Raw genomic sequence first — 27530 nt, forward strand, 5'->3', positions numbered from 1 at the left:
ACAGACGAATGGAAAACTGGTAGAAGCCGACCTCGAATAGAAGCTTTCGAAATGTGGTGCTACAGAAGAATGCTGAAGATTAGCTGGGTAGATCATATAACTAATGAGGAGGTATTGAATAGGATTGGGGAGAAGAGGAGTTTGTGGCACAACTTGACTAGAAGAAGGGATTGGCTGGTAGGACATGTTCTGAGGCATCAAGGGATCACCAATTTAGTATTGGAAGGCAGTGTGGAGATTAAAAATCGTAGAGGGAGACCAAGAGATGAATACACTAAACAGATACAGAAGGATGTAGGTTGCAGTAGGTACTGGGAGATGAAGAACCTTGCACTCGATAGAGTAGCATGGAGAGCTGCATCAAACCAGTCTCAGGACTGAAGACCTCAACAACAACACATTTCGGCAGACGTACACGCTGTCATCTTCAGGTGGTTCCTGATGAATGCTGTGCTACTCTTTTTTTTTTTTGCACTTTTCATTCCCTCCTCTGATGGAGGAGGGCGGGCTGTTTGAGGGCATGCTGGCGTCCCTTTTCAGCCGTTGGGTTTTTACATCGTTATTTTTATTTGGTACAATTTATCTTTCCTGCAAGTGCATTTTTATAATTTGTTGACAATTTTGTTACTGCAGGTTTTTAGCAAAATGAAAACATTATAAACAAGTATATTAACATAATAGAATTTAAAACATAATGAAATTAAAACATAATAAAATTTTAAAAAAATTAAATTTACAGTAGAAGAAAAGATGATGGAAGCAACATAAACAATTTTGTTAACATGATACAATTTAAGTTTACGAGAAATGAAGGTAAGTGAAGATGAGTGAGGATAAAGTAGTCAGGTATATTATCATGAAAGAGCAGAGATATATAGAATACAAAATAAATGGGGTATAAAAGACATATGGGATGTAAATTTATGTTAACATTATGGGAATTTATTGGATGATTTAGTTAGGTACATGTCTTGTGCTTATGTGTGTGGTTGATAATGTGGTGTGTGGAGTTGATGCATGTATATATATGGTTAGTCTGTGTCTATTACAGATTCCGAGCGTAGCTGGCTTTGCATATATATATATATATATATATATATATATATATATATATATATATATATATATATATATAAACAGTTTACAGGGAATGGGTGTTTGTGCAAAGGGAAAAGTTCTGGACGGCCCGTGACAGAGCACTTCATCACTGGCCTCCAAGAAGCCCTGATCTTACCCCCTGCGATTTTTTCTTATGGGGGTATGTTAAGGATTTGGTGTTTCGGCCACCTCTCCCAGCCACCATTGATGATTTGAAACGAGAAATAACAGCAGCTATCCAAACTGTTACGCCTGATATGCTACAGAGAGTGTGGAACGAGTTGGAGTATCGGGTTGATATTGCTCGAGTGTCTGGAGGGGGCCATATTGAACATCTCTGAACTTGTTTTTGAGTGAAAAAAAACCTTTTTAAATACTCTTTGTAATGATGTATAATAGAAGGTTATATTATGTTTCTTTCATTAAATACACATTTTTAAAGTTGTGGTATTCTTTTTGAATCACCCTGTATATATATATATATATATATATATATATATATATATATATATATATATTCTCCCATAGTTTAATTTGAAGAATACATAACAAATAGGTGTATGTAATACATTATTTATCCTGTTTCTTCTTTTCCTTTCCCTGAGAGGGGATGAGCGCTGTTTGGTGTGTGTGTGTGTGTGTGTGTGTGTGTGTGTGTGTGTGTGCGGGTGTGAGTGTGTTTGTGGTTATTCTGTTGTTCTTTCGTCGAGGTGAGTTGGTGTTGTTGTGTTTGCGGTTAAGGGTAGTAGGATTGGGATGAGGTCAGGGAATGTTTTGGCTGTGTTTTGGGCTATTGTGCGTGATGGGGGAGCCCGCATCTCGTGGTCGTGCGGTAGCGTTCTCGCTTCCCACGCCCGGGTTCCCGAGTTCGATTCCCGGCGGGGTCAGGGATTTTCTCTGCCTCGTGATGGCTGGGTGTTGTGTGCTGTCCTTAGGTTAGTTAGGTTTAAGTAGTTCTAAGTTCTAGGGGACTGAAGACCACAGATGTTAAGTCCCGTAGTGCTCAGAGCCATTTGAACCATTTCGTGATGGGGGAATGTACACTCCTGGAAATTGAAATAAGAACACCGTGAATTCATTGTCCCAGGAAGGGGAAACTTTATTGACACATTCCTGGGGTCAGATACATCACATGATCACACTGACAGAACCACAGGCACATAGACACAGGCAACAGAGCATGCACAATGTCGGCACTAGTACAGTGTATATCCACCTTTCGCAGCAATGCAGGCTGCTATTCTCCCATGGAGACGATCGTAGAGATGCTGGATGTAGTCCTGTGGAACGGCTTGCCATGCCATTTCCACCTGGCGTCTCAGTTGGACCAGTGTTCGTGCTGGACGTGCAGACCGCGTGAGACGACGCTTCATCCAGTCCCAAACATGCTCAATGGGGGACAGATCCGGAGATCTTGCTGGCCAGGGTAGTTGACTTACACCTTCTAGAGCGCGTTGGGTGGCACGGGATACATGCGGCCGTGCATTGTCCTGTTGGAACAGCAAGTTCCCTTGCCGGTCTAGGAATGGTAGAACGATGGGTTCGATGACGGTTTGGGTGTACCGTGCACTATTCAGTGTCCCCTCGACGATCACCAGTGGTGTACGGCCAGTGTAGGAGATCGCTCCCCACACCATGATGCCGGGTGTTGGCCCTGTGTGCCTCGGTCGTATGCAGCCCTGATTGTGGCGCTCACCTGCACGGCGCCAAACACGCATACGACCATCATTGGCACCAAGGCAGAAGCGACTCTCATCGCTGAAGACGACACGTCTCCATTCGTCCCTCCATTCACGCCTGTCGCGACACCACTGGAGGCGGGCTGCACGATGTTGGGGCGTGAGCGGAAGACGGCCTAACGGTGTGCGGGACCGTAGCCCAGCTTCATGGAGACGGTTGCGAATGGTCCTCGCCGATACCCCAGGAGCAACAGAGTCCCTAATTTGCCGGGAAGTGGCGGTGCGGTCCCCTACGGCACTGCGTAGGATCCTACGGTCTTGGCGTGCATCCGTGCGTCGCTGCGGTCCGGTCCCAGGTCGACGGGCACGTGCACCTTCCGCCGACCACTGGCGACAACATCGATGTACTGTGGAGACCTCACACCCCACGTGTTGAGCAATTCGGCGGTACGTCCACCCGGCCTCCCGCATACCCACTATACGCCCTCGCTCAAAGTCCGTCAACTGCACATACGGTTCACGTCCACGCTGTCGCGGCATGCTACCAGTGTTAAAGACTGCGATGGAGCTCCGTATGCCACGGCAAACTGGCTGACACTGACGGCGGCGGTGCACAAATGCTGCGCAGCTAGCGCCATTCGACGGCCAACACCGCGGTTCCTGGTGTGTCCGCTGTGCCGTGCGTGTGATCATTGCTTGTACAGCCCTCTCGCAGTGTCCGGAGCAAGTATGGTGGGTCTGACACACCGGTGTCAATGTGTTCTTTTTTCTATTTCCAGGAGTGTATTTGTATTTCGGTTTTCTGTTTTCTCTTGCGTTTATGGTGAGAATGTCCTCCATGTCCGGTCTGTTGTGGATAATGTGATTTCCATATCTCGCCCTTAGTTTGGTCATTCTGGTTTGGAGTGGTTCTATACCAGAGCTCGTATATACTTCGTTTCTGGGGGTTGTAGGGGGTAGCTTGGTGATGCTGCGTATTAACTTCCTTTCCGTTTTGTATAGTTTTTCCGCTACGTGGGCCTGTATTCCCCCGAGTGGGGCGACTGCGTATTCGAGTGTTGGTCTTATAAATGTTTTATATGTATGTAGGGCTGTTTCGTCGCTGCAGCCGTGGAAGCGTCCTTGAACCTGTCTTATTAAGTTTTGTCGTAGTCGTGTTTTGTTCAGAAGGTGATTTAGGTTCGTTTTCCAGTTCAGGTGTCGGTCTAAATATACTCCAAGGTATCTGGCTGAGTTGGTTAGTGTGAGTGGCGTGTTCCATAGTCTTAGTCGGATGTCGTTGTCGTCTTGTTGTCGTTTTTTTGTCAGATGTCTGTGTTTGAAAAGAACTGTCTGTGTTTTGTTGGGATTGGGCCGAATTCGCCATTTGGTCATCCATTGCTCTAGTCGTGTAAGGTAGTCGTTCGTCTTTCGTTGTACAGTGTTTGTTCTTAGTTCGGTGCACCAGTAAGCTGTATCGTCTGCATACAGTCCTACGGTACTTTTTTTTTTTTTTTTTAATAGAGGTGGAGCCCCTCCACGCCCACACCGGCATGATGGCCAACACAAAAGGTCTACTGCCATCTCTTCATAAGGGTTAGTATTCACTAAAGTGAGGTGTCGCAGGATGTGGGTACTGCGATGTTTGCGTACGTCTGGTTAGGATTAACCATTAATACGCGCTCATCTGGAGATAGATTGGTCGAAATCTGACGAAGGGTAGCGGTTTGAAGGGCAGAGGAAAAAAAGTGCCAAGGCAAGAGCCAAGGGAAAAAAACCTCTGCGAAAGTTAGGTCGGGCGGCAAGAGCAGTAGCGGTTGTCTTGCTGCCTGCGATAGGTTGTGCAAGGATAGGCTTTGTTAGTAGTGGGTATCATGCATGTCGATACCTTGACGTTGTGCGTTTGTGCTGCTCGGCGGCTGGCGCTGGGTGCTGGTACAGAGTCCTCGTTCAGCGTCCTGCAACCTGCAACCTGCAACAGTTATGTTTGTTATCGGTCTTGTGTCCGATAGGTCATATACTGGAGGCACAGTGTGAGGGAGTGTTGGGAGATTGTTCGTGCGTCTGTGGGCGAGCTCGTCGGTGTCCCTGCTGTGGCCTGTTGGTCGGCTCTAATAGCAGCTGGTAGTTGCCAGTCAGTGTTGCTGATATGCAACCGACGTTTGTCGCTGTTTGCGTATGTTAGTTTACCATAGGTTGTTATGCCCTAGCTAGCAGTGTCTTTGGTCGCTTGTGTTTCCACCTGTGGTTGTGATCGTAGTTTCCCAGAGTGAGGATTAAAGGATTGTTCGAGTGTCTCGAGTTCCTGTATAGTCGTGTGGCGTGTTTCTTGAATACTTCCTTGAGGGTATCAAGGCGGTATTCATTGTGAAGATCCACGGTGCGTGTGTAGCGTGGAGCATTGCTAATGATTCGTAGCACTTTGTTCTGTATGATCTGCAGGCGGCGCAGTCGTGTGGGAGCTGCATATCCCCAGACGGGAGCTGCGTACGTCATCAGAGGTCTAATCAGTGTCATATATAAGGACCTCGACACCCTCCTATTCAGTGTGCTTTCCCTGTTGAGCATTGGGTAGAGCTGTTTGAGCCTCGCGTGCGCACGGTTGGCGACGTATTCGATGTTGTCCCCCCATGTAAGTTTCCGGTCCAGCCAGACACCAAGGTATCTGACTTTCTCTCGGAAACGTATTGTGCATGTATGTAGTGTTATCGGTTTACAGTGTTGGTGTTTGCGCAGTAGTTTCGCTCTGCGTGTGAACAGAACTGCTTCGCACTTGTCGACGTTTACTTTAATACGCCATCGCTCCAGCCAAGGCTCAGCTGTTCTGAGTGCTGTCTGTATTCGTGAGTTGATGTTCGACGGTTTCCAGTCTTGCGCGAGGATGGCTGTGTCATCCGCATAGACGGCTAACGTCGTGTTTCATGTCGCTGGGAAGTCATTAATGTACAGGTTAAACAAGATGGGCCCCAGGATGCTTCCTTGGGGTACTCCAGCTTGGATACCGTGTTGTGTTGATTGTTTATCCTGCACGTTAGTGTTGAAACATCTGTTCGTGAGATATGAGTGTATGAGACGTACGAGTCCGTCTGGGAAACCAGCTTCGCTTAGTTTGCGTATGAGTCCGTTGTGCCAGAGACGATCGAAAGCCTTTTCGATGTCTAGGAACACGGCCCCTGTGGCTTTGTTCATGTTGTAGCCGTGTGTTATATGTTCGACTACTACTACAAAAGCCACAGCTGCAAAATACTAACACGAATTCTTTACAGACGAATGGAAAAACTAGTAGAAGCCGACCTCGGGGAAGATCAGTTTGGATTCCGTAGAAATACTGGAACACGTGAGGCAATACTGACGTTACGACTTATCTTAGAAGAAAGATTAAGGAAAGACAAACCTACGTTTCTAGCATTTGTAGACCCAGAGAAAGCTTTTGACAATGTTGACTGGAATACTCTCTTTCAAATTCTAAAGGTGGCAGGGGTAAAATACAGGGAGCGAAAGGCTATTTACAATTTGTACAGAAACCTGATGGCAGTTATAAGAGTCGAGGGACATGAAAGGGAAGCAGTGGTTGGGAAGGGAGTAAGACAGGGTTGTAGCCTCTCCCTGATGTTATTCAATCTGTATATTGAGCAAGCATGAAGGAAACAAAAGAAAAATTCGGAGTAGGTATTAAAATCCATGGCGAAGAAATAAAAACTTTGAGGTTCGCCGATGACATTGTAATTCTGTCAGAGACAGCAAAGGACTTGGAAGAACAGTTGAATGGAATGGACAGTGTCTTGAAAGGAGGATATAAGATGAACATCAGCAAAAGCAAAACAAGGATAATGGAATGTAGTCGAATTAAGTCGGGTGATGCTGAGGGAATTAGATTAGGAAATGAGACACTTAAAGTAGTAAAGGAGTTTTGCTATTTGGGGAGCAAAATAACTGATGATGGTCGAAGTAGAGAGGATATAAAATGTAGACTGGCAATGGCAAGGAAAGCGTTTCTGAAGAAGAGAAATTTGTTAACATCGAGTATAGATTTAAGTGTCAGGAAGTCATTTCTGAAAGTATTTGTATGGAGTGTAGCCATGTATGGAAGTGAAACATGGACGATAAATAGTTTGGACAAGAAGAGAATAGAAGCTTTTGAAATGTGGTGCTACAGAAGAATGCTGAAGATTAGATGGGTAGATCACGTAACTAATAAGGAAGTATTGAATAGGATTGGGGAGAAGAGAAGTTTGTGGCACTACTTGACCAGAAGAAGGGATCGGTTGGTAGGACATGTTCTGAGGCATCAAGGGATCACCAATTTAGTATTGGAGGGCAGCGTGGAGGGTAAAAATCGTAGGGGGAGACCAAGAGATGAATACATTAAGCAGATTCAGAAGGATGTAGGTTGCAGTAGGTACTGGGAGATGAAGAAGCTTGCACAGGATAGAGTAGCATGGAGAGCTGCATCAAACCAGTCTCAGGACTGAAGACCACAACAACAACAGATTCCGAACTGTACCCCAGCCAGTTATGATATTTTTTATGCTCAGCATGTCACAAACTCCGCCTTTAACTAATCTTATCAGTTTCTCAAAGTTCATGTTTCGTGGCGTGTCGTGCCGGCCATTGTGACAAAAAAAAAACTGATTTGAATTTCACTGATGTCTGCTACATTATGACCGCGCACTAGCGCAGTACTGTTTTGAAACGATCGGCCGTCTTCGGCTGATGTCAGTCGTTGGCGGAATCGACCGATATCGGTGTCACTCTGACGTCAGCCTACCGCGAAATCACAGGTTCGAAAACACTCGTATAGTTTGCCTCATTGTAGTGCCATTGCATCAGCCAGCCGACGTTAACGTGGCGTTTTCAACACAGAATAGACCTTAGTCAGATACGACGACAGTTGAAATTTGTGAAGCATAGAGGGCAGCAGTTTCTGCAATATATGATATGCAACAGACAAGTACTGCTTGTTGGCATGCTGGCTAATGAAGTAATACCAGACGTTATTAGATGTTGGGTTTCCGATTACATTTTAAATCAAAAATTATTTTATGTGGCTGCATATTTCTGCTAGAGCTTTCGGTGTTTTTTTCTGTTCCTGTCGTCACAACTATACATGAATGAAAACGGCTAGTAAAGCAACAAAGCAAGCAGAACGGCTTCAGCACGTCGAAGGCCCCAGAATCACTCCTTTTCTTTAATATGTTTTCCTTAGAAGTATAACCGAAGGCTTTTTATTTTGTTCTGATTTGCCCCTGTGGTTTCCAGTTTAGTCTTATTTGTGAGGAACTATTGACAATTAATTAGCTACATTCAGTCTTTATAATCCACAGACTTAACTATCCAGAAAAAAGGAAGTACAGGTTAATACTGTGTTGCTTGTTAGATAACTCGGCCAAAGTTCTAACGCAAAGACAGATTTGCTTGTGTGCGAAATACTATTTAAAAACTGGACGCAGCAAAACACAGCACCAAGAATACTGTACGTGTAACTGTCACCTGTGCGTACAAATCAGAGGTATGTATTGCTTGACACTGGTGTATGCGACTCCTTGTCTCTTCCTGCAAAGGCCGCATGCGTCAAGTGCGCACGGAAAGTTGTAGAGGTGCAAATGCACCTTTAGAATACCTTATTAAAGTCCTTTTGATTCCAACCCTTATTTTTAAAAAAGATTGTAATGTCGTACGGTGAATCACGCAAATAGTCGAGACACAGCAGACTGCGAAGAAAAAAATGGAGACTATGACTGTAACGCACAGAACATATACGGGTGATTCAGTTCTGTCATTACATTTTATATAACGGCGCTAGCATTTCGATCAATTAATTTAAAATGTTCAAATCGCAAAATTAATTTCCGCTGAGAACGTGGGCAGTTGAGGAGAACCAAGCGCATCAAACTGTCCCGTTACCTTACCTACCGTTTCCAAAACAAACAATCAGAAATAAATGAGACGTGTACCTAGTTGTAACATTCGGATGCTAAAAGCGATCAATACAAAACAAACAAGTAAGGAATCCGGAGACACTGTGATTTACTTTGTGTTCGAAACTTTCTGGTCTGTGTGTTATTTCTGGACTGTTCATCGATTCAGGTAACTAACGTTCAGATAATATGACACAGTTACGAGACTTTGTAATATTAACCCAGCAACGAAGCACGAGGCGATATTAGCATACGAAGGAACGCATAGTACGAATAAAACTGCATTATCATTCATTGTCTCATTTCTTTTACCGTTGCAGATGACATTACGTATTTTGAAGAATGCGTTATAAAAGACTTAAAAAAGTAGGTTTTCACAGTTACGCACAATGGCGAAGATAAATACCGACAATACAACTTCGGCAACTTCTAAGTCCAAAAGCTTTTCCCAAGCAAGTATTCCCAATAGAAAGGGTATTGGGTCCAAGCACAGCAACAGAAATGATAAAAGAGCTTGCACAGAAATATCATTCAAAGATTTTCTCTGTTTTCTTCGAACGGCCTACCAAATAAACGAAAATGTTAATGGTAATTCAACTGATGTAGCAATTGACTGGCAAGAGGTTGCTGCAAATGAACTTGTATCTACGTTGATGGGTTTAAACTACCCGGAGCTTCCGAAACGTGTTCAGCTAAATAAAGAAAGCTCTGAAGAAAATATCGAAGAAGAAACTAAGACTGAAAACGAAAACAAGATACAGACAATTGATAATGCATCATGCTCTCCGTTGGAGAGACTTAAAAAGAACAGGAAAGATGCTATAAGTGAATTAATCGCAAACAAAAGACTGTTAGACGGGTGCAAGAATATGGAGCACTTGATGAAACGTAAACTCAATGAAGTTATCCAGGAAGGACTTCTAGATTCTGTTTTACCTTATGTTGTCCCCAAACTTGGTGTTTCTCACCAGCAACAGAATAAAAAGACACATAGTGGAGAATCTAAGAAGTCGTCAGAGAAACATTCACACCATCAACAAGTTCACAGAGAGAAAAACATAGGAGGGAGAAGGAAGTCATCTGGTGGAGAGTAAGTATGCTTGCCACATAGTTACAATAATAGTACTGGAACATTTCCTGTACCAGATAAATTATTGAACATTGTGCCCTATGGTAACAGAATTTTAAGAAGAATTTGTGTGTGTGTGTGTGTGTGTGTGTGTGTGAGAGAGAGAGAGAGAGAGAGAGAGAGAGAGAGAGAGAGAGAGAGAGAGAGACTATTTATCATTGTTTTCTTGGTTATTTTTTAATTTGTCATTTAGTTTGCATGTGGGATGCCACTTAGGTACTTGTTGGCAAATACGATTAAATTTATTTCTAAAGAGTTTAAAGACAGACTTGAATGCATCGCTTGCTATGTCCCCTCAATTTTTTTCTGCCAGTCAGTAATGATAATGCATTTTCGATATGATCTTATTATTAGTACTGCTTTTCGACGATTTTACTACTGAATACATGCCTTGCATGCCTAGTAATATTAGACTGACTGCAACTGGTGTTTGTATTGAGCTGCATAAATAGCTTCTGGACAGGTATTATCTCAGGTTGGGTAGTAACTTGCCACAAATAATTTAGGCCTAAATCTGTCTTTTTCCTCCATATGTACATTAAAATCATCATACATTATAAATTTTGGCTACGGTCACATTAGGTAACGAAGTCATCATGGGGGGGGGGGGGGGGCAGGGCAATATCTAAAGTAGGAAACTCTAAATCTTCATCTACTACTACATTTAAATCTTCAAGAATTGCTCTACAAACATCTATGAACTGCATGGCAGAGGGCACTTACACTTTATCGCATATTACGGCTTTTTCCTTTACATTCATGTATGGAGTGCTGGAAGAATTGTTTTTTTGGTTGTAGATTATTCCTAGATCACTTACTGATAGCTGTTTCTTAAAACTTTTTAAGTAGGATTTTGTGGGATAGTTAGCATCTGTCTTCAAGTGTCTGCCAGTTTAGGTTCTGCAACTTTACTGTGATGCTCCCCCATGGCTCCAACAAACCTGTGACCATTCATGCTGACCTCTTTTGTATGTGTTCAGTATTCCCTGTTAGTCCTGTTTGTTGTGGGTTCCATACTCTCTAGCAATATTCTAGATTGGACTTTACAAGTTCTTTGTAAGCAATCTCATTTGTAGACTTATTACATTTCCCAATGTCCTACCAATGGTGTGTAGTCTGCCATCTGTTTTATCTATAACTAAGACAGTCTATTCATTCCATTTCATACTCTTACAAATGTTACTCCCAGGTATTTGGACAAGTTGACTGATTCCATTTGTGACTTACTGATATTACAGGTACAGACTATAATGTTTTCATATGTGTGTGTTACATAATTTTACATTTTTGGACATTTGAATTATATTGCCAGTCACTGTACCCCTTCAAAAAATTATCAAGATCTAAATAGTAACAGTCTAAATTGCGAATTCTTATGTTTCTATTGGTGGTGAACAGTTTCAGTTATCATAACCTTCATATGACCAAAATAAATTCACACAGAACATATGAGGAGCCTGTGCTCAATGTCTGCATACTGCGAAAAAATAGCCATCACCAACTTTGGTTGGTGCGGCTAAACTAATTTTGGTTATATGGTGGTTAAGATAACTGAAACAGTTCACCACCAAAAGAAAGAAAAGAACTTGTGATTTAGTCTGTTACTATTTGTTCTTATAAGAAGTAAAAATGTTGCTAATGTTCCAACATATGTATTATCAATATTTATTATGATCTGACTGAATATTTGTGCAGTATTTTTTCAGATACTACTTCATAATAGAATACTGCATCATCTCAAAAACTCTGAGGTTAGTATTAATATTGTATGCCAGTTCATTAACATACAGCATGAAACGGAAGGGTCTGAACACACTTCCCTGGGGTGTAGCTGAATTTACTTCTTAATATGCCAGTGACTTCATATCCAAGATGATACGCCATGTCTTCCTTACCAAGAAATTCTCAGTCCAATGGCAAATTTTGTTTTGTACCGCATATCAGTGCACTTTCATTGACAAACACTGGTGTGGTCGCAAGTCAAAAGCTTCTTGGAAGTCAAGAAATATTGCATCCACCTGATTTCTTTGATCCATAGCTCTCAGTATCTTTTGTGAGAAAAGTGTGAGCTGGGATTAATTATTGCAATATTAATGTAATAGAAACATCATTTATGTGTAGGTGTAAGTTAAATATTTCACACTGATTTTCGAACAGTTTTCACTTTGATTGCTTATTAAAATATTTCTTCCCATTAAACATTTAGGCCTATTTGTAGCTTTTCAGTAGTTTATGTCACTGGCATACATGGCAACTTTCTGATTTATATTTTTCAGGAAATTTATTTAAATAGTGTTTGAACACTATCAGTTACCACACTTTGCAAACACCATGTTTTATAGTTAATAATTCTGAACCATAGATAATCATATTCCCTCCATTAGAATATTAATGTCAATAATGCCTGCAGAGTGGTCTGTAACTAATGTATTCATAACCAGAGTGTCACGGTAACATAATGGTATGTTGGATTCTTTGGTCACTTGTTACTCCAGCAGGCTCTGCTTCTCTGGTGGATATACCTACTACCCAAAGAAAAATTAAATACTGGAATTAAAATGTCTTAGGATTTAGTAATTACTAGCTCTATCAGCGAAATAAATACTCGTACATCTTAATAAATCCAGCCAAATGAGTATCTCCACTAAAGGTATCCTAGTCTTTCTATTCATGAGCAACAGAGTTAAAAATCTCACTTAGCAGTGAGTTGTACTACCTTTCATCTTGATGACAGCAATGAGCTACATGATGAATGAACTGACATCACAGCTTGGACTTTATAAAACTCTGAAAGCATTGAGAACTGTCCTCCTGCTCCACATGTGATAAAATGAGGGGGAGGGGGGGGAGAGGAGTAGAAGAGTGTTGGAAGCTGGAAGCGGAATGGATTCTGGCAGATTTTGCTGTGCTGTAAAGTTATTTCACAAACAAATGGCAATACGTATCATTTGTACCTTGTGCAATAAATTTGGACTTTGGCTACTTGCAGGAGGGTTTCATATCCTGTTCTTCTGGAGAGAGAGAGAGAGAGAGAGAGAGAGAGAGAGAGAGAGAGTGAGTGTTTATTGAAGCCTTTAACAGTAAGAACATAGTTAAAATTGGCCAGCTAGAACCATAGTCATTTCATTAAAGTTGTTGCGCACACACACACACACACACACACACACACACACACACACACACACAGACACACACATGAGTATTGGTTCGAAATGAGTCAAAAACATGTACATCTTGCTTGATGTCATCCCAGATGTGCTTCATAGAAGTGAAGTCAGTTAACCCAGGAGTGCCCAAAGCACCCATATATCTGTGGAGTGTTCATTGAACCACTGTGACAATTTTTGGGATCTGTTGGATAGTGAACTGTCTTGCAGAAACTACAATCATGTATGGGGTGCTTTTGATGAAATAATCAAATGTGCTCAATAGGTTCGTACATTTCCCTGCTAGAGGATGATATTTTACCTATTCGGAGGCACAATTTTTTGCATAAATATCTGCTACATGAGAATACCTTCACCTCCTGCCTGAATACTGCACTCTCAGGAAGCAAGATGAAATGCTTCATGCTGTTTTTGTACTGTGTCCGTGGCATGTACTATGATGATCCATTGTGCTGCTCCTGTGTCCAATCAATCTCTGTGGCCTGAGAAATAAAAGCAGAGTTGCATATATGGGCCAGTGGCTTCTGTACGCACAGAGAGGAGTTGTTTCTGAATGGTGGCACAATTCACCAGTATCAGACTGGCTAATGACTTCGTGCACTGTGGCTTGTTTACCCACTGTTACAATCCATGATAGTTGCTTCTGATGCTTTTCATCAATATGCTGTTACCTGCAGCAGCTGATTCAGATGGTGGAGTTTTTTCTTGAATTAACACACTCAGAATACTGCCTTGAATGGTTACGTATAAATTTTCCAGCATCTGCATTACCTCTAACAGAATTCAAACCACATAAAATGTCACACCATTCCATTAATCTTGGTGACAAGAGTGCTCCCACTCAAACACATTAGCTATGTCTTGATTAAACTGCTCATGAGTATATAAATTACTATGAAACATTTGCAGTGAAAGCTTTACATTTTACAATTTTTGGAACAGGATTGTTTCCTTACAATAAAATTACTGATGTCCAGAATTTTGTAATTCAGTGATCATAGCTTTCTTATGTTTCATGGCATACATTAACATATTAAGTGACATTATTGAATGCTTCTGGAATGTGTCAGAAATTTTCATTCTCTTCATGTCCAAAAATAAACTAAACTCAAATGAATCTTGGAAGCATACTTTCACTGACCCTCTTAAAAGAGCTGCATTTTCATCATTTCACAGATATAAAATTGTCCACAGCCATGTACTTGGCTTATGAATGTGGCTATATTTCAGGTAGTTTTAGAGGAAAAAATCTTGTGGATGTTGCTCTTCCATTTTCTGTCTCACACTTTTTGTATTAGATACCATCTTTTTGTCTCATGTCATTAATACCCATATAAAGTTGTTGATATGCACTTAAACTACTTAAGCTAGAAATAAAACTGGCTAGAAAGGTGTTATTCATACATTTAAAAAAACATTGTGTAGAAACCAATTTTTAGAGCTTTTTGAATTACTAATACCTTTTTCTAGAATCCGTAGTGCGGGAAGGAATGTGATCTGAATATGTTCATAGAGCTGCTTGCTGTTGATTTCATTTTGTATCTAACTGTTGTCTGCTTTTTATGTTTGCGTAATGTGGGTAGTATTTCTACAGTGAATATTTCTCACGTTTCTACCTTTGCAGTATTCAGTATAGCTTTCTTTTTTGTAATTTGGAATGCTTTGATTTCAACTCAAGTTCTTTGCGGGGAATGAAAGTTGCAAGGTGGATGTAGAGCAGCAGATTGCGCATCTAGAATAAAAATAACTTATTGGCCAGCAGTTACAGCTATGTTATAAAATTTTCTAATAGCTGGCAGATATTGCATTGCAGTTTGTTGTGTACTTTTTTACCTGTTCACAACTTAATCAATGGAGATAGGGCCTACATATACAAGCGTTGTCATAAACAGAGGTAAGGAAAGGCAAACACTTGCCTGTATCTAATTGTTGTGTGGTACAGACATGCAAAATCGTTAACTTTCAAGCTGCTGCTACTTTGGTATTTCATACACACACAGGACGTGAGTGTGACGGGCTAAAATGGCCAAAAGTGTTGCAACAGCTGTTAATTGTTGCTCCTTATTGAATCTACCACACTTTTGCAATTTGACTGCTTTTGAAAGCCTGTTTCATATAGTAAGATCCATGCTTATGCTCTCTTTGTTATATGACACCCTCTTCCGGAAATTCATGATTTTTACAGTAAATATGTCCATTTGGCTGCTTATTCATTAAATGTACAACTAGCCAGACAGGTACCATCAATTCTTGACAGTATCAAACATATTTTGAACAACATTTTTAGCCTTGTCTGATTCCAGAATCAGCGAAAGGGTTTAGCACTTATCACACATGGCTGTCCAGAGGTGCAGTGTATCAGTAAATTTCTCATCTAAGGCTATATTTTTCTGACATCTTTCTCTTCCATAATTACTACACTCCACCCAAACACTTTTCATTACCCTCACAACTTTGTCCTCATAATGGCCTTTCTTTATCATATGATTAATATCTATGTGAACACTCCTACTGCAGAGCATATACTATGTAGCAGCAATTGTAAATTTCTTGCCTACTTCTTCATTGTAGTTATTTAAATTCTTCTTCATAGCACCAGTACCCTAGAAATCCATACATGGAAATGTTCTCTGAATCTCACACTTGCTACCTGACTATCTTAAAGAAAACTGCAATTTTGAAACAGTACTATGTGCCTATTACTCGTACACACATAGCCATCTAAGATATGGTATTATATTTCGGGGAATACAGATTTCACAAAAAGTTGTTTTAAGCTCCAAAAGAGAGCTATTTGTATTCTGTAGGGTGTTACCTGTAGAGATCCATGTAGAGGACTCTTTAAGGAGTGAAAATTTTGACCCTCCTTAGTTTATTCATCTATGGATCAGAATGTTTCCTCAAGTCAGATCAAGAATTCTCTTCTCTAAATAGTGAAGTACACAACTATCAAATGAGAAACATGCATGATTTCCATAGAAACATACATTCAAAAGCCCTGTACCAAAACAGTGTGATGTATCTACCCAAAATAATGTTCAGTACCTTTAAAACAAACAAAACTTACATATATTTAAAAAATAATTAAAGAGGCTACTATTAGGTCAGAGTTTCTGTAATTCTGATAAATTTCTTTGCTTTCTAAATAGATAGTGCTCAACTTTTGATTTTCTTGTGTAAACATTTGTTTTTTCATCCAGTGTAAAAAGAAGACAAAATATGTAAAGTGTAACTAAGAAAATGTTAAAGTGTAACTAAGAAAATTGTATTTCCCTTAATGGATTTTTTTATATAAACCTTTGTATAAACCTTGTTTTTCTGTTTTTTTTTTCATCTTGGATGTGAAAAAAAGACAAAATATCTAAAGTGTAATTAAGAAAAGGTTAAAATGCAATTAAGAAAATGTTATTTCCCTTAAATGTTAAAAATATAAATTGTACTCTCTCTCTCTCTCTCTTTCCATATGACAATTCCTACATCACGTATATGATAAGAATTGAACTAAACATGCAACAAGCTTAAAATAAATCTGTTACTGACCACATTATCTTTGTCCCTTAATTTTCACTAATTTCTGCCATTGTTTCCACATTTATGCACTTTCACTTTTTGCTGCATATTTTGTTGGGAAGAGTGATTTGTACTTTTTTCCACAATTTTTTGTTTTTCTTTATTTATTTTCTTTTTTCTTGGATTGCGTTTATATTTTTAATCTGCATTATCTTTATCTCTGAGATGTACACTGGATTCTCTGCCACACTTGACCTCTAAGATTTCCAAATAACTTCTGATGTTAACATTTCATTATTGATTTTGTTCTTGTCCTGTCATGTCCGTGTCTCCCTTGACAAGGGCTTCTTGATCACTTTCCTGCTTGATTCCTGAATAGTGTCAATTGCTTGACCCCTTTAGTCTATTTTTTCTTGATTGAGAATTTTCAGGTTATGAAGGCAAGCTCTTATATCACCTTTATGTTGCTCCTACATATGCTGCCTCTTGGTGAGTATTTTATATCTTCATTGGAATGTTGTTTCAATTTGTAAAGGCTTTATTTCATTAATAACTATAAAGAATGGTTACAAGCACAAAACATCAGTGAAATAAGTTTTAAATTTTATTTTATTTACTAATTTATTATTTTTTATTTTCAATATTAATATTATTACTGGTTTTGTTGTGCTGTTTGTCTGATTTCTCCTTTTTTTAAATCATGATTTACATAAGAATAACTTGCATGTCTTAATGACATAATATAATGCTGCCACTTTCTGAAGCTGGTAAAAGGTGGGACGATATTATCACATGTCACTTTGGTTCTTGTTTTACAAGAGCTTCCAGTTTTGTGGTGCTTTGATGATGATATTAAGATTTTGTGATTAGCCATGATATCTTACTTAGTCCTTTTGTCAGCCATTAAATAATTATGTGGAAAGATGTCCTCTGGAAGGTCCATCAATTCTCTACAATTCATTTTTTTTATTTTTGGATGTTTAGAGGGTTACGAACTTGATTAGTGGAGGAGAAAATGTCATGGTCTGCTGTTACGGCTGTTCTAATATTAAAACATCATCAAAATGTAACCTAATGGTAGCAATTATTAAATTTAAAACTTTAATATATATATGCATTTGGTCTTAAACCTTGAAACATTTTATGTGAGACTAACACAGTACAGCAAAAATAGTTTCTTTATGCATATTTCGTAAAAAGTTATAGTTTCTTTATGCATATTTCGTAAAAAGTTGCCTTATCTTTCTTTATAGCTATTCCTGTAGACCTGGATATATAATTGCTTGGACTCTGAAACATTTGGTTCTTTAGTATTTTCATTTCTCTCAATGTTATCACTCTTTGTATCATCCAAATAAGTCCAGTTACCTGTCATTAACATTAGTCATTCAATTGCCTTGCCATCTGTTGACTTACTTTCGCTCTGCAATACAATTATGTCACATGCAATTTCTGCACTTGTGGTTGTAATAATTACTATTATGGAATCATCATTCCCAACAAAGTTATAATGATTTGTATTCAATAGGCAGCTCAGAAGAACACATGCAAAGGCTAAAGTGGGGAGTCGAGGGACAATCCTTCCTTTCCCCTCCCTTTTACTCTGTGGCTAGCTAGTCCATGTTATCGGCCATCTAAAGAAAGTCTATCTTTCTAACAGAGTTCATAGTCGGCCTTGTTGTCTTGTGTTTTGTTCATGGTTCACTGTTTATGATCTACCATTTCCATTATTTTTCATACAGAGCATAAAAGCCAATCGAAAAATTGCAGTGAAACATGCACGGCCCATTGTAAGCAGAAACTGAAAAAAAAAACTGTCATTGATGAGCTTTTAACAGAATAAAATCAAAATTTATATCTTGGCAAAAAATCCATTTCAGTAGTTCATACACAGTACCAGTACTAATAAACTATTTATATAGCAGCTGCTGATACTGTGGACATACAAATTAAAAATTTGACTACTGTTATTTTGGAAGTACCAGTACGCTGAAAAGGTGAGGCAATCGAATCTATTTTTGTTTCTGGAACCTAACCAAATCAGTCATGGTTCCAATCTTGAAATAACTGCATCTATGAATATGGTTTTAGAATAATATGTACTGTCCTGCACTAGAAATTGCTACAGTGTATTCATTGCCGCATTCCTGATGAGCATATTCTTCTTAACCACAGACAATACACTAAATTGTTTGGACAATATTATGTCACCACATTTCTTTGAATCAAGTAACTTCTGTTCCCATGTTTACTGTGTTTTGCATTTTTTTATGATGAAAACTAAGTGTGGAAAAAGATACATCTAAAACTTTTCTTTATGGCTGCATGAGGGCAGTAAGCTGCAACATAGTGCCTGGGAGGGGGGCTGAAATCTTGCAGATTTTGTTGTTTACAAAACTTTGCCCTTGCAATGGAGTCGTTCAGTAAATTCATCCAAAAACTTAGTGTATTGAGTGCTGCACAGAATACTGAGTGCTACCTGAGATCTTCTGCAAGTGAGTAGTATATTAGTTTATGTGTACATGAATTTTACATTGTATCTCATGCTTAACTTGCATTATACAAAAGCATAAATTTTATTATTAATAATACAATGAGTATTTATATGAGTGTCACAGAAGACTAATGTCAGTTTATGCAAATTCATGAAGGGGCCATTCACAGATTGTGTTAGCATACTTGCTTAATATGGGTATTTGTTTATGCCTTATAATATCATAGTCTGAAAATTTAATTATCGTAACAGCATTATTACTGCCTTCATTCCTGACCCAAACTGTTATTGAAATGTTGCCTTTTCCATTATTTTACTTCCAAAGAAATTGTGGCAACTACTGGCCTCAGCATGCATTTCACATTAGTTTGCATAGTATGAATGTAGATGACACATGCCATCTGCATAAAAAATATTATTATTTCCCTTTTACCATACAAAAACAAACAAATGTTTCTCATATACACATGAAAGATGCATCAGGATCATAGAATGAATATCAAAGGGAAAACCACTTCAACAGTTCACACAATTGACTGACAGTTTCTGCTGGAACTAAGGAACTGAGAATGTGATACATTTTTAATGAGACATGTTAAAAGGTCTAATTTTAAAAAAATTAAATTTACTTTGTAAGTATTGCATTTTGTTATACAAAGTGGAAAATCTACAAGACAGCTAGAATAAGTAATGATATAGAGTTACTTTCATTTTAAAACCATTATTATAAAATATTAAGAACATTTATAAAATGAAACAATAGATTTTCACAAAAATAACTTCTTGAACAATAAAATCAAACCATTGTGAAATACTATTAAGAGAGAGACAAGGAAATAATCCAAAGCAGATGTCATTATTTCTATTAAATAGGATGAGAGCATTAAAAAAAGGCAGTTCATGTATGACAGACATTTTCAATAATTACTTTTTAATAGCAGATGAGGACGTTGGTTCAACAAGTAAACAAAAGAGCAATGTACTGAGGAAACAGTCCAGTGGAAATTTAGTGAAATGAAAATTTGTTATAAATCTCTATCTAAAATAAGGGAATTCATAATAACAATCAAAAGTAAAAGTTTGTATGTTGTTGGCGATATCTTCCATTACACATTAAAAAGTTGTTGTTTTATAATATGTAGTGAGATGTTCATCAGGAATTCAGGATATTTTCCCAGACTTTAAAACTGCCATTGTTAGTTGTCTCTATAAGAGACACAAAACACATTTGTAAATAAGTATTGGTCAGTCTCACTACTTAACTCATTCTCAAAATTTTTTGAGTTAATTATGTACTCGATGGTTGCCACTCAGCTGGGTAGTAATGAGATACTTGGTCAATGACATTTTTAATATCAGAAGTGCTGCTATACTGGGATAGTGATTTATACTTTTAACTAAGCTGATCTCAACATTGTTAAATGATAAATTGTCGCCAGTTTGGATGCTTTTGTGACTCATTGAAGACATTTAAATGTGTCAAAAATAATATTCATCATCATCATCATCATCATCATCATCATCATCATCATCATCATTTAAGACTGATTATGCCTTTCAGCGTTCAGTCTGGAGCATAGCCCCCCTTATACAGTTCCTCCATGATCCCCTATTCAGTGCTAACATTGGTGCCTCTTCTGATGTTAAACCTATTACTTCAAAATCATTCTGAACCAAATCCAGGTACCTTCTCCTCGGTCTGCCCCGACTCCTCCTACCCTCCTACCTGTCAGGAGTCAAAGCAGGAATAGCACAATGGGGTGTAGGGCTTTACATCAGGAAAGAAATGGAACCCAGCGTAGTTGCAATAAGGTATGTAAACGAACGACTGATGTGGATAGATTTGACAGTGTCTAGCAAGAAAATTAGGATTGTGTCAGTATATTCGCATTGTGAAGGGACAGATCAAGATAAGATGGATAGTTTTTATGAGGCACTCAGTGATGTAGTTGTTAGAGTAAAAATAATATTCAATTAAAAAATTAAATTTTGTGGAATACATGCTTCAAGCACATACTTGATTTAGTTTCAGTTTAAGAAACACGAAGCAGAAAGCTAGGCTAGGATTTTCAGGTAATGCAAATAAGGGAGGCACATTTGTTACCTTACAAGTGATAAAATTGTCCTAGAAAGGCAAAAAAGTAAAATAGTAAATAATGTTTCTGCTAAAGTGATCAATTGATTTTGCAAAAATGGATTACATTTAAACTCACTACACTTCCCATTGATTTAAACCAAAAATAATATGCGGGGTAGGATGTTTGAAGTCCATGGCTGAGAATATTGTTGAAAACATGAACTGTAAAAATAATACAGTAGATTTGCTAATATGTTTAGGTTCACCTCCTTTTCCATAAGTCTAATTGTTGCCATTTGGGACATTATTTTGCATATTTTGATCTCCTGATATTCTGGGGTAACTCCTCAATTAGCAGGAGGTATTCCTTGCACAAAAGAGAGCACAGCAATTAGAATTGTATGGTGTTCACAATATACATCTAGGAGGCATTTATTTGTTCATTGGTCCTGTGACCCTAGGACTGTAGAGTGTATAAATAATGCTGGACGTTTGCTTAATTTCTTGAAATTTTTTACAGACATCATTTTAGCAAAAAGTAATATTATGCAATATTTTATTACTCTATACATTTTTACTTTTTAATTGGTGCTACAGTTTTGGTTTTCTGAACACTCCCTTACTGTTTACAAGCAGTGCTTGATCAAGTAACCCTTCACAGTTGATATGAAATTGTTTCTGCCCATTATTATTTTTCTGGATTTGCATGATGTATTATACAGTTTGATGCTTGTACGAAGCATGACCTTTTGTAATAGTGCTGTATTTATCAGTTGTGCATATACATCATTTATATATCTTGTGTGATAGCTGTGTACAGATTCATTACAAAGTGATACATGGACTGTGCTGATTAATTTTTCTTTTATGATAAGTACATTTCCTGGTATGTAAATACATGGAAGTGCCAGATTTTGTTTTTCCTAAACAGCTGCATGAATGATGGTCTTTGGTCTATCCCTTCCATTTGTCTAATAGTCTCTTTCTGTAATTTAAATTATTTCAGACTTTCTCCACAATTTGACTAAAATACTACATCATGTTTCAGATACCAAGTGAATATGAATTGTCCTTGCCCATCTTTGTTTTCAGTACTGCCCCTCATGGATTGTTCTCATGTGTACAATGCAGATACAAGAACTATCACAAATGACCACCCACTAACTCCTACTGCAATCCAGTCACAGGCATTTTCTGAAGAGCGATGTGTGAAAGCAACCACATTATATACCAACAGTACTACAATTGCTGTGCAAAATTGCATATGGGTCTGTTATTTCTAAACTGCAGTTAGTCACAAATTTGTTTATCTGCTTGCTGAATATGCTGCTTACCACAATGCCCACACACAACTGTTCAGGATCCATGCCATTTGGATGCCCCCCCTCCCTCCCCCCTCTTCCCATACCATGGGAACTATGCCTCAGGCACATCCTTCATTCCTGCAATGGCTTGTCTTGGATCTCTGCCAATGCCCATTTTCAGCTGCTTGATACCCATATCCATACCTCACCACTGACTCTCCTGTCATTTTCCAGTCCCCTTTCGTGTTCCAACATTAAATCAATTTTTCCTCCCTGAAGTGCTTTCATATCTGATTTGATGGGATTAACTCATAGAAGTTATCTCACGCAATACCTGTTATGTCAATGTGAGTAAAAGATGGTTATGGCTATCAGTAAATTTTAAAATTTTAGCAGTGTTAGACATAACTTGAGACAAATAAAACAATAATGAAAACATGAATTACTCCATGACAACTGATGGAGCAAATATATATAAAAAAAATATTGGTATGCACAGAGTTGGAGAATTTCAAGTTTATGTTGTAGCCAAAAATGTCTGTTATGTTACATCAGAACAAATTTTCAATACACGGAAATTTAGGTTGCAAGGGACACAGAGCTTTCAGTCAAGAGTAGTCAAAGTTTGATCACTTGCCTGCAATCAACAGCAGTTAAAGAACAGTGAATTCGATTTACTTATATTACAACTTGTATGCTTGGAAAATTTTATTCATGCATGCATCTGCATGTTTTTTTTTCAGTCTGGCTGAAAGAGGTCTGGCATTATCGTGGAGTAGCATCACTTCATGCAGTATTCCTAGTCATTGTTCTTGGATTTCATCTGCAAAACCTCTTAGTTGTTGACAGTTAATTTCAGCAGTGACAGTTACCCCTTAGGGAAGCAATTCATAGCACACCACACCATCACTGTTCCACCAGATGCATAACATTATCTTTTGTGGATGTGCACAGGTCTTTCAACAGGGAGTTAATGCTTTGTCTGAGCTCAACTATTCCTTCCCTTTCCTGAAGTAAACATAAAGACACCATTTCTTGTACAAGTAATGACACAGGATAGGAAAGGTCGATGTTGTTCATGAGCCAGTGGATGACAAGCAAGCAGAGATGCACATATGACCACCCACTGATTTTTGTGATTTTAGCTTAGAGCATGCAGTACCCATACACTCAATTTTTGAACCTTCCCATTTCATGCAAATGTTGCACAATGGTGGAATGATCATAGTTAATCACAGCTGCCGATCCTCAACTAAGCTGATGTGGATCATTGTGGATTAATGCTTTTAAATGATTTTCACCAAACCCCAAAGGTCTTTGTGAATGTGGAGAGTGGCTAGTGTCAAAACGAGCCTCCTTAAAATGAGAAAACCATTTCCTTGCCATGCTCTGTCAAATGGCATTATCTCCATGTATTGTGCAAATGTTTCTGGCTGCCTCCGGTGCACCCCTGTATTGAAGTAAGACAGAAGAATATGTCGGAAATGTTCCAATTTCCCCTCCTGGCAATCCATTTTCTAGTGTCCATAGCACCAGTCATTATCTCCAAAAGACAATATATGTAAACTCAAATAGCGACAGTGAACTACAAATAAAAAATGACAGTCGATAAACCCATAGCAACCAGAATGCCAAGATGCGAAACAGAAATGTTTTGAACCTATGCACCAACCTAATACATGTGAAATGACTGAAATATGCTGCCCCCCCCCCCCTTGCTCCCCCACTCTGTCTGCCCATCCCCCCCCCCTCTCTCTCTCTCTCTCTTGCAATGATTTTTTTCAGTTTCTGTTTTGTATTTGTTTAACTACCAATCCTGGTTGACTTTGTCCTGTTTCAGCCATTGGTAAGTAAATGCTCCTTCTCTCTCTCTCTCTCTCTTAATGTTATTATAGGAGCATTTTAAATTATAATTCAAAACATTTTTTATTCTGTTTTACATCACTCCTTGTATTAAAAAAATTGTGGGTCAAAGACACACATGCAATTTTGATATCATGATGTGACTTGACTCATTAAGGTGAGCAATAGGTCTTTCTTTACTCCATATTTGTTTTCCAACTGTGTTTTCGTTATTTTAACTCTAAACAAATGATTGTTAATAAAAATTCCCATTTATCAAAAAACAAGTAAAAAAGAATGAAAATAATGTTTCTAAAGTCCAAAATATCAATGTGCAATGAGTGTCTGTCACACCATAGACTGCTTAGAGATTTTGAAAGTATGTTCATTGTATTTGATACGAGCATATACTTTCAGTGTTTGGTTTGCATTTATTGTATTTTAAAACAACTAAATCAGTTATTTAAATATATAATTCTGGTTAATGTTCTTATGAGATGAGTGTATGTGATAAGTACATTGATAAAACATGGATGTTATACAGTTATGACCAAAACCATTTAAATATGTTTTATTTTTGATCTATGTGCATTGAATATCTGGCCTCTGCTGTTCATGTGTTACATATGAAAGCTTATATTGATAATACCCTTTATTTTGAAGCATTGAAGTGGAAATTCATGTCTGTGATGAAGTCAAAAACTTAAAAAGAGATTTCAAGTGTTCTCAGAAGCTCCTAGTTTCAAAAATGGGATATTTTGCTGAAGTGACAACAGGTAAATATTTTAATTTATATTATTTGTTGCCTACAATTTAGCATATTATGTATTCATACTAACAGTAATTATTCATACTAACAGTAATCTGTGATGACAGCAAATAGCATAACAGTTGTATCATAGTTAATAAGATCATTGTAAACCCCATGACAATGTAACGGTCATGCAATGAGAAGTTGATAGGGTCCAAATTCTTATTTCTAGATGACAGAAACAAAAATGAGCACATAAAAGAGTGTTGAGAACCAAACTGCTAAACCATTCAATATACATGACTATAAACAGATATGAATTATCTGATGTTACAGAATTCCTACTGTAAAGGCTGGATGGGAGGTTAAAGATTCTTTGAAATTCATGCTCTTGTGTTAAGTGTAGTGAAGGAGGAAGTAGGTAGTATACAAGCTGACGAACTGTTACTAGCAACAAAAAGAGATTAAAGGACAGTGGTCACAGATAAGAGCTGGTGCCACGTACTAACATGTGATTCTCTAAGTTTTCGTACTGTAATGCCTAGTCTATGAGATTTCAGGCTTGTAGCCAGATGTTGTCGACATCTTGCCACAATATTTTGACTGACAACCATTCCGCAATCATCACTTTATTTTTTAATCTGAAGATGATTGATTGGTTGTCACCCAATATGCCATGGGAAGATATTGGCATTAGCTGGTTGCAAGCCTGAAACTTCATGGGATAAATACTAATGTATTTAAATGTTGAACCAGTTGAAATCTCTGTCCAGCTGACCTAATTTACCTATGTCACAATTGCACAGAATGACTCTACATAAGTAGTAGAATGAAACAATGGAAACTCGAGCTTAGAACATCAACAGTATTAGGAAAAGGATAGATTGCTACTCACCATAAAGACGACCCACTAAGTTGCAGATAGTTACAATGAAAAGACTGTTACACGTTAAAGCTTTCGGCCAAAGTCTTTGTCAGCAAAGAAAGTACACACACACACACACACACACACACACACACACACACACACACACACACACACACACAAACACTCACACACAAGCAAGTACATTTCATGCACACATGACCACTATCACCAGCAGCTCTGAGTTGTGGTCGGAGCTGCAGGTGATAGCAGTTATGTGTGCTTAAAGTGTGCTCACTTTTGTGAATGTGTACATGTTTTATTTGTTGAAGAAGGCTTTGACCGAAAGCTATAATGTGAAATGTTCTTTCCATTGTGCCTGTCTGGAGTCAATGGGTTGTCTTTACAGTGAGTAGCAATCTATCCTTTTCCTAATATTGTTGATATTCCAAACTGGAGTTTGCATTGTTTGATTTTGTCTGATGGCTTTTCTTCCATTCCACAACCCTAAGTATTTGAATAATTAGATCAAGGAGTCCAGGTCCAATTCCTTTTCCAGTCCTGACAGAACAGTAGGAACAATTGCAGGGGTAATGGTTACGGAATGTCAAGGTTTGACAGACATGTTGTAGATGTTAGAAGAGTGACAGAAAGTAGCAATGAGTGGTGCGAGGATGATGTTAGAGAGAGATGATCTCATTTGAGGGCTTGACTAGAGAAAGCCATAGTCTTGCAGGAATAATGTATTAAGGAAGCACTTGTGATTTTGTTGGTATTGACAGACAAGATAGGGGCTTCTGATTTATTATTATTATTATTATTATTATTATTATTTGGGAGAGGTTATTGGTATAGGTGTTCAATGATTTGGTATTGGAATGGATAAGTTTACAATGGATTCTTAGGATACACGGATGGAGATGTTTAATTTAAATGAACTGGCAGGTGTAGAAGAATAGTAGTTTTGCATATTAGTCAGTTTTGTATGGACTGAGATCTGAGATTTGGATGTGAGCCTCAGAGATGAAATTCAAAGAATATGCAATGGATGGCAGCTAAAAGGAACTGTTGTTGCTTATTGGCTGTTTTTCTTCTTTTTTTATGGACTGAGATTTGTATGTGAGCATTGTCAGATGGAGGTGAACATCAATGAAAGTGTCCTTTGATTTGGAAAACGACCAGCTGAATTTAAGTTGGGAATAGGAGTTAAGTTGATGCATGTAGCAGAGCATTTTTATTATGTTAGTTTCAACCACAAAGATGTTATCAGTAAATTTTTACAATCTTGTGTTGAGGAACATTTTTGTGTGAAGCCAGTGAAAATGTTGGCACAGGACAGGTCCATCCTGATTTCCACAGCCACCTCCCTAATTCACTTGTAGGTCTAACCATCAAAGGTGAAGTAATTGTGGGTAAGGATGAAATTGGATTGAGTGACAAAAAACAATAAGACTTTGAAATAGGTGTTAGGAAAGGTAGGGTTGTATGACTAGGAAATGGTGTGTACATGGTATGTTGCTGTAGAGTGAGGTGATGTCAGCAATGACAAGGAAGATTTCAGTCAGGAGAGGGGTGTGAATAGATTTCAAACATTTCAGAAAGTGTTTGGTGTGTTTTATATGTGATGGGTTGGATGCGTTGATCTACTGAGTCTGAAATGCAATTTGTTGACGCTTTGAAGCCTGCTTCAGTGTGATGGCTGGGAGGTTGTTTTTGT

At 38.4% G+C, this 27530-nt stretch overlaps 1 protein-coding gene across 1 annotated transcript in view; it reads left to right on the top strand.

Annotated features, from left to right (window-relative positions):
• The first annotated feature begins 9063 nt into the window (after window positions 1–9063).
• LOC126101310 (SANT and BTB domain regulator of class switch recombination) overlaps window positions 9064–27530 on the top strand; it is a 174924-nt gene continuing 156457 nt past the window's right edge. The window contains exons 1-2 of the mRNA XM_049911986.1: window positions 9064–9764; window positions 24861–24973. Of these exons, the coding sequence (XP_049767943.1) occupies window positions 9064–9764; window positions 24861–24973 (814 nt within the window). The remainder of the gene's footprint in view (window positions 9765–24860; window positions 24974–27530) is intronic.

Source organism: Schistocerca cancellata, chromosome 9, assembly GCF_023864275.1.
Source record: "Schistocerca cancellata isolate TAMUIC-IGC-003103 chromosome 9, iqSchCanc2.1, whole genome shotgun sequence".
Lineage (NCBI taxonomy): Eukaryota > Metazoa > Arthropoda > Insecta > Orthoptera > Acrididae > Schistocerca > Schistocerca cancellata.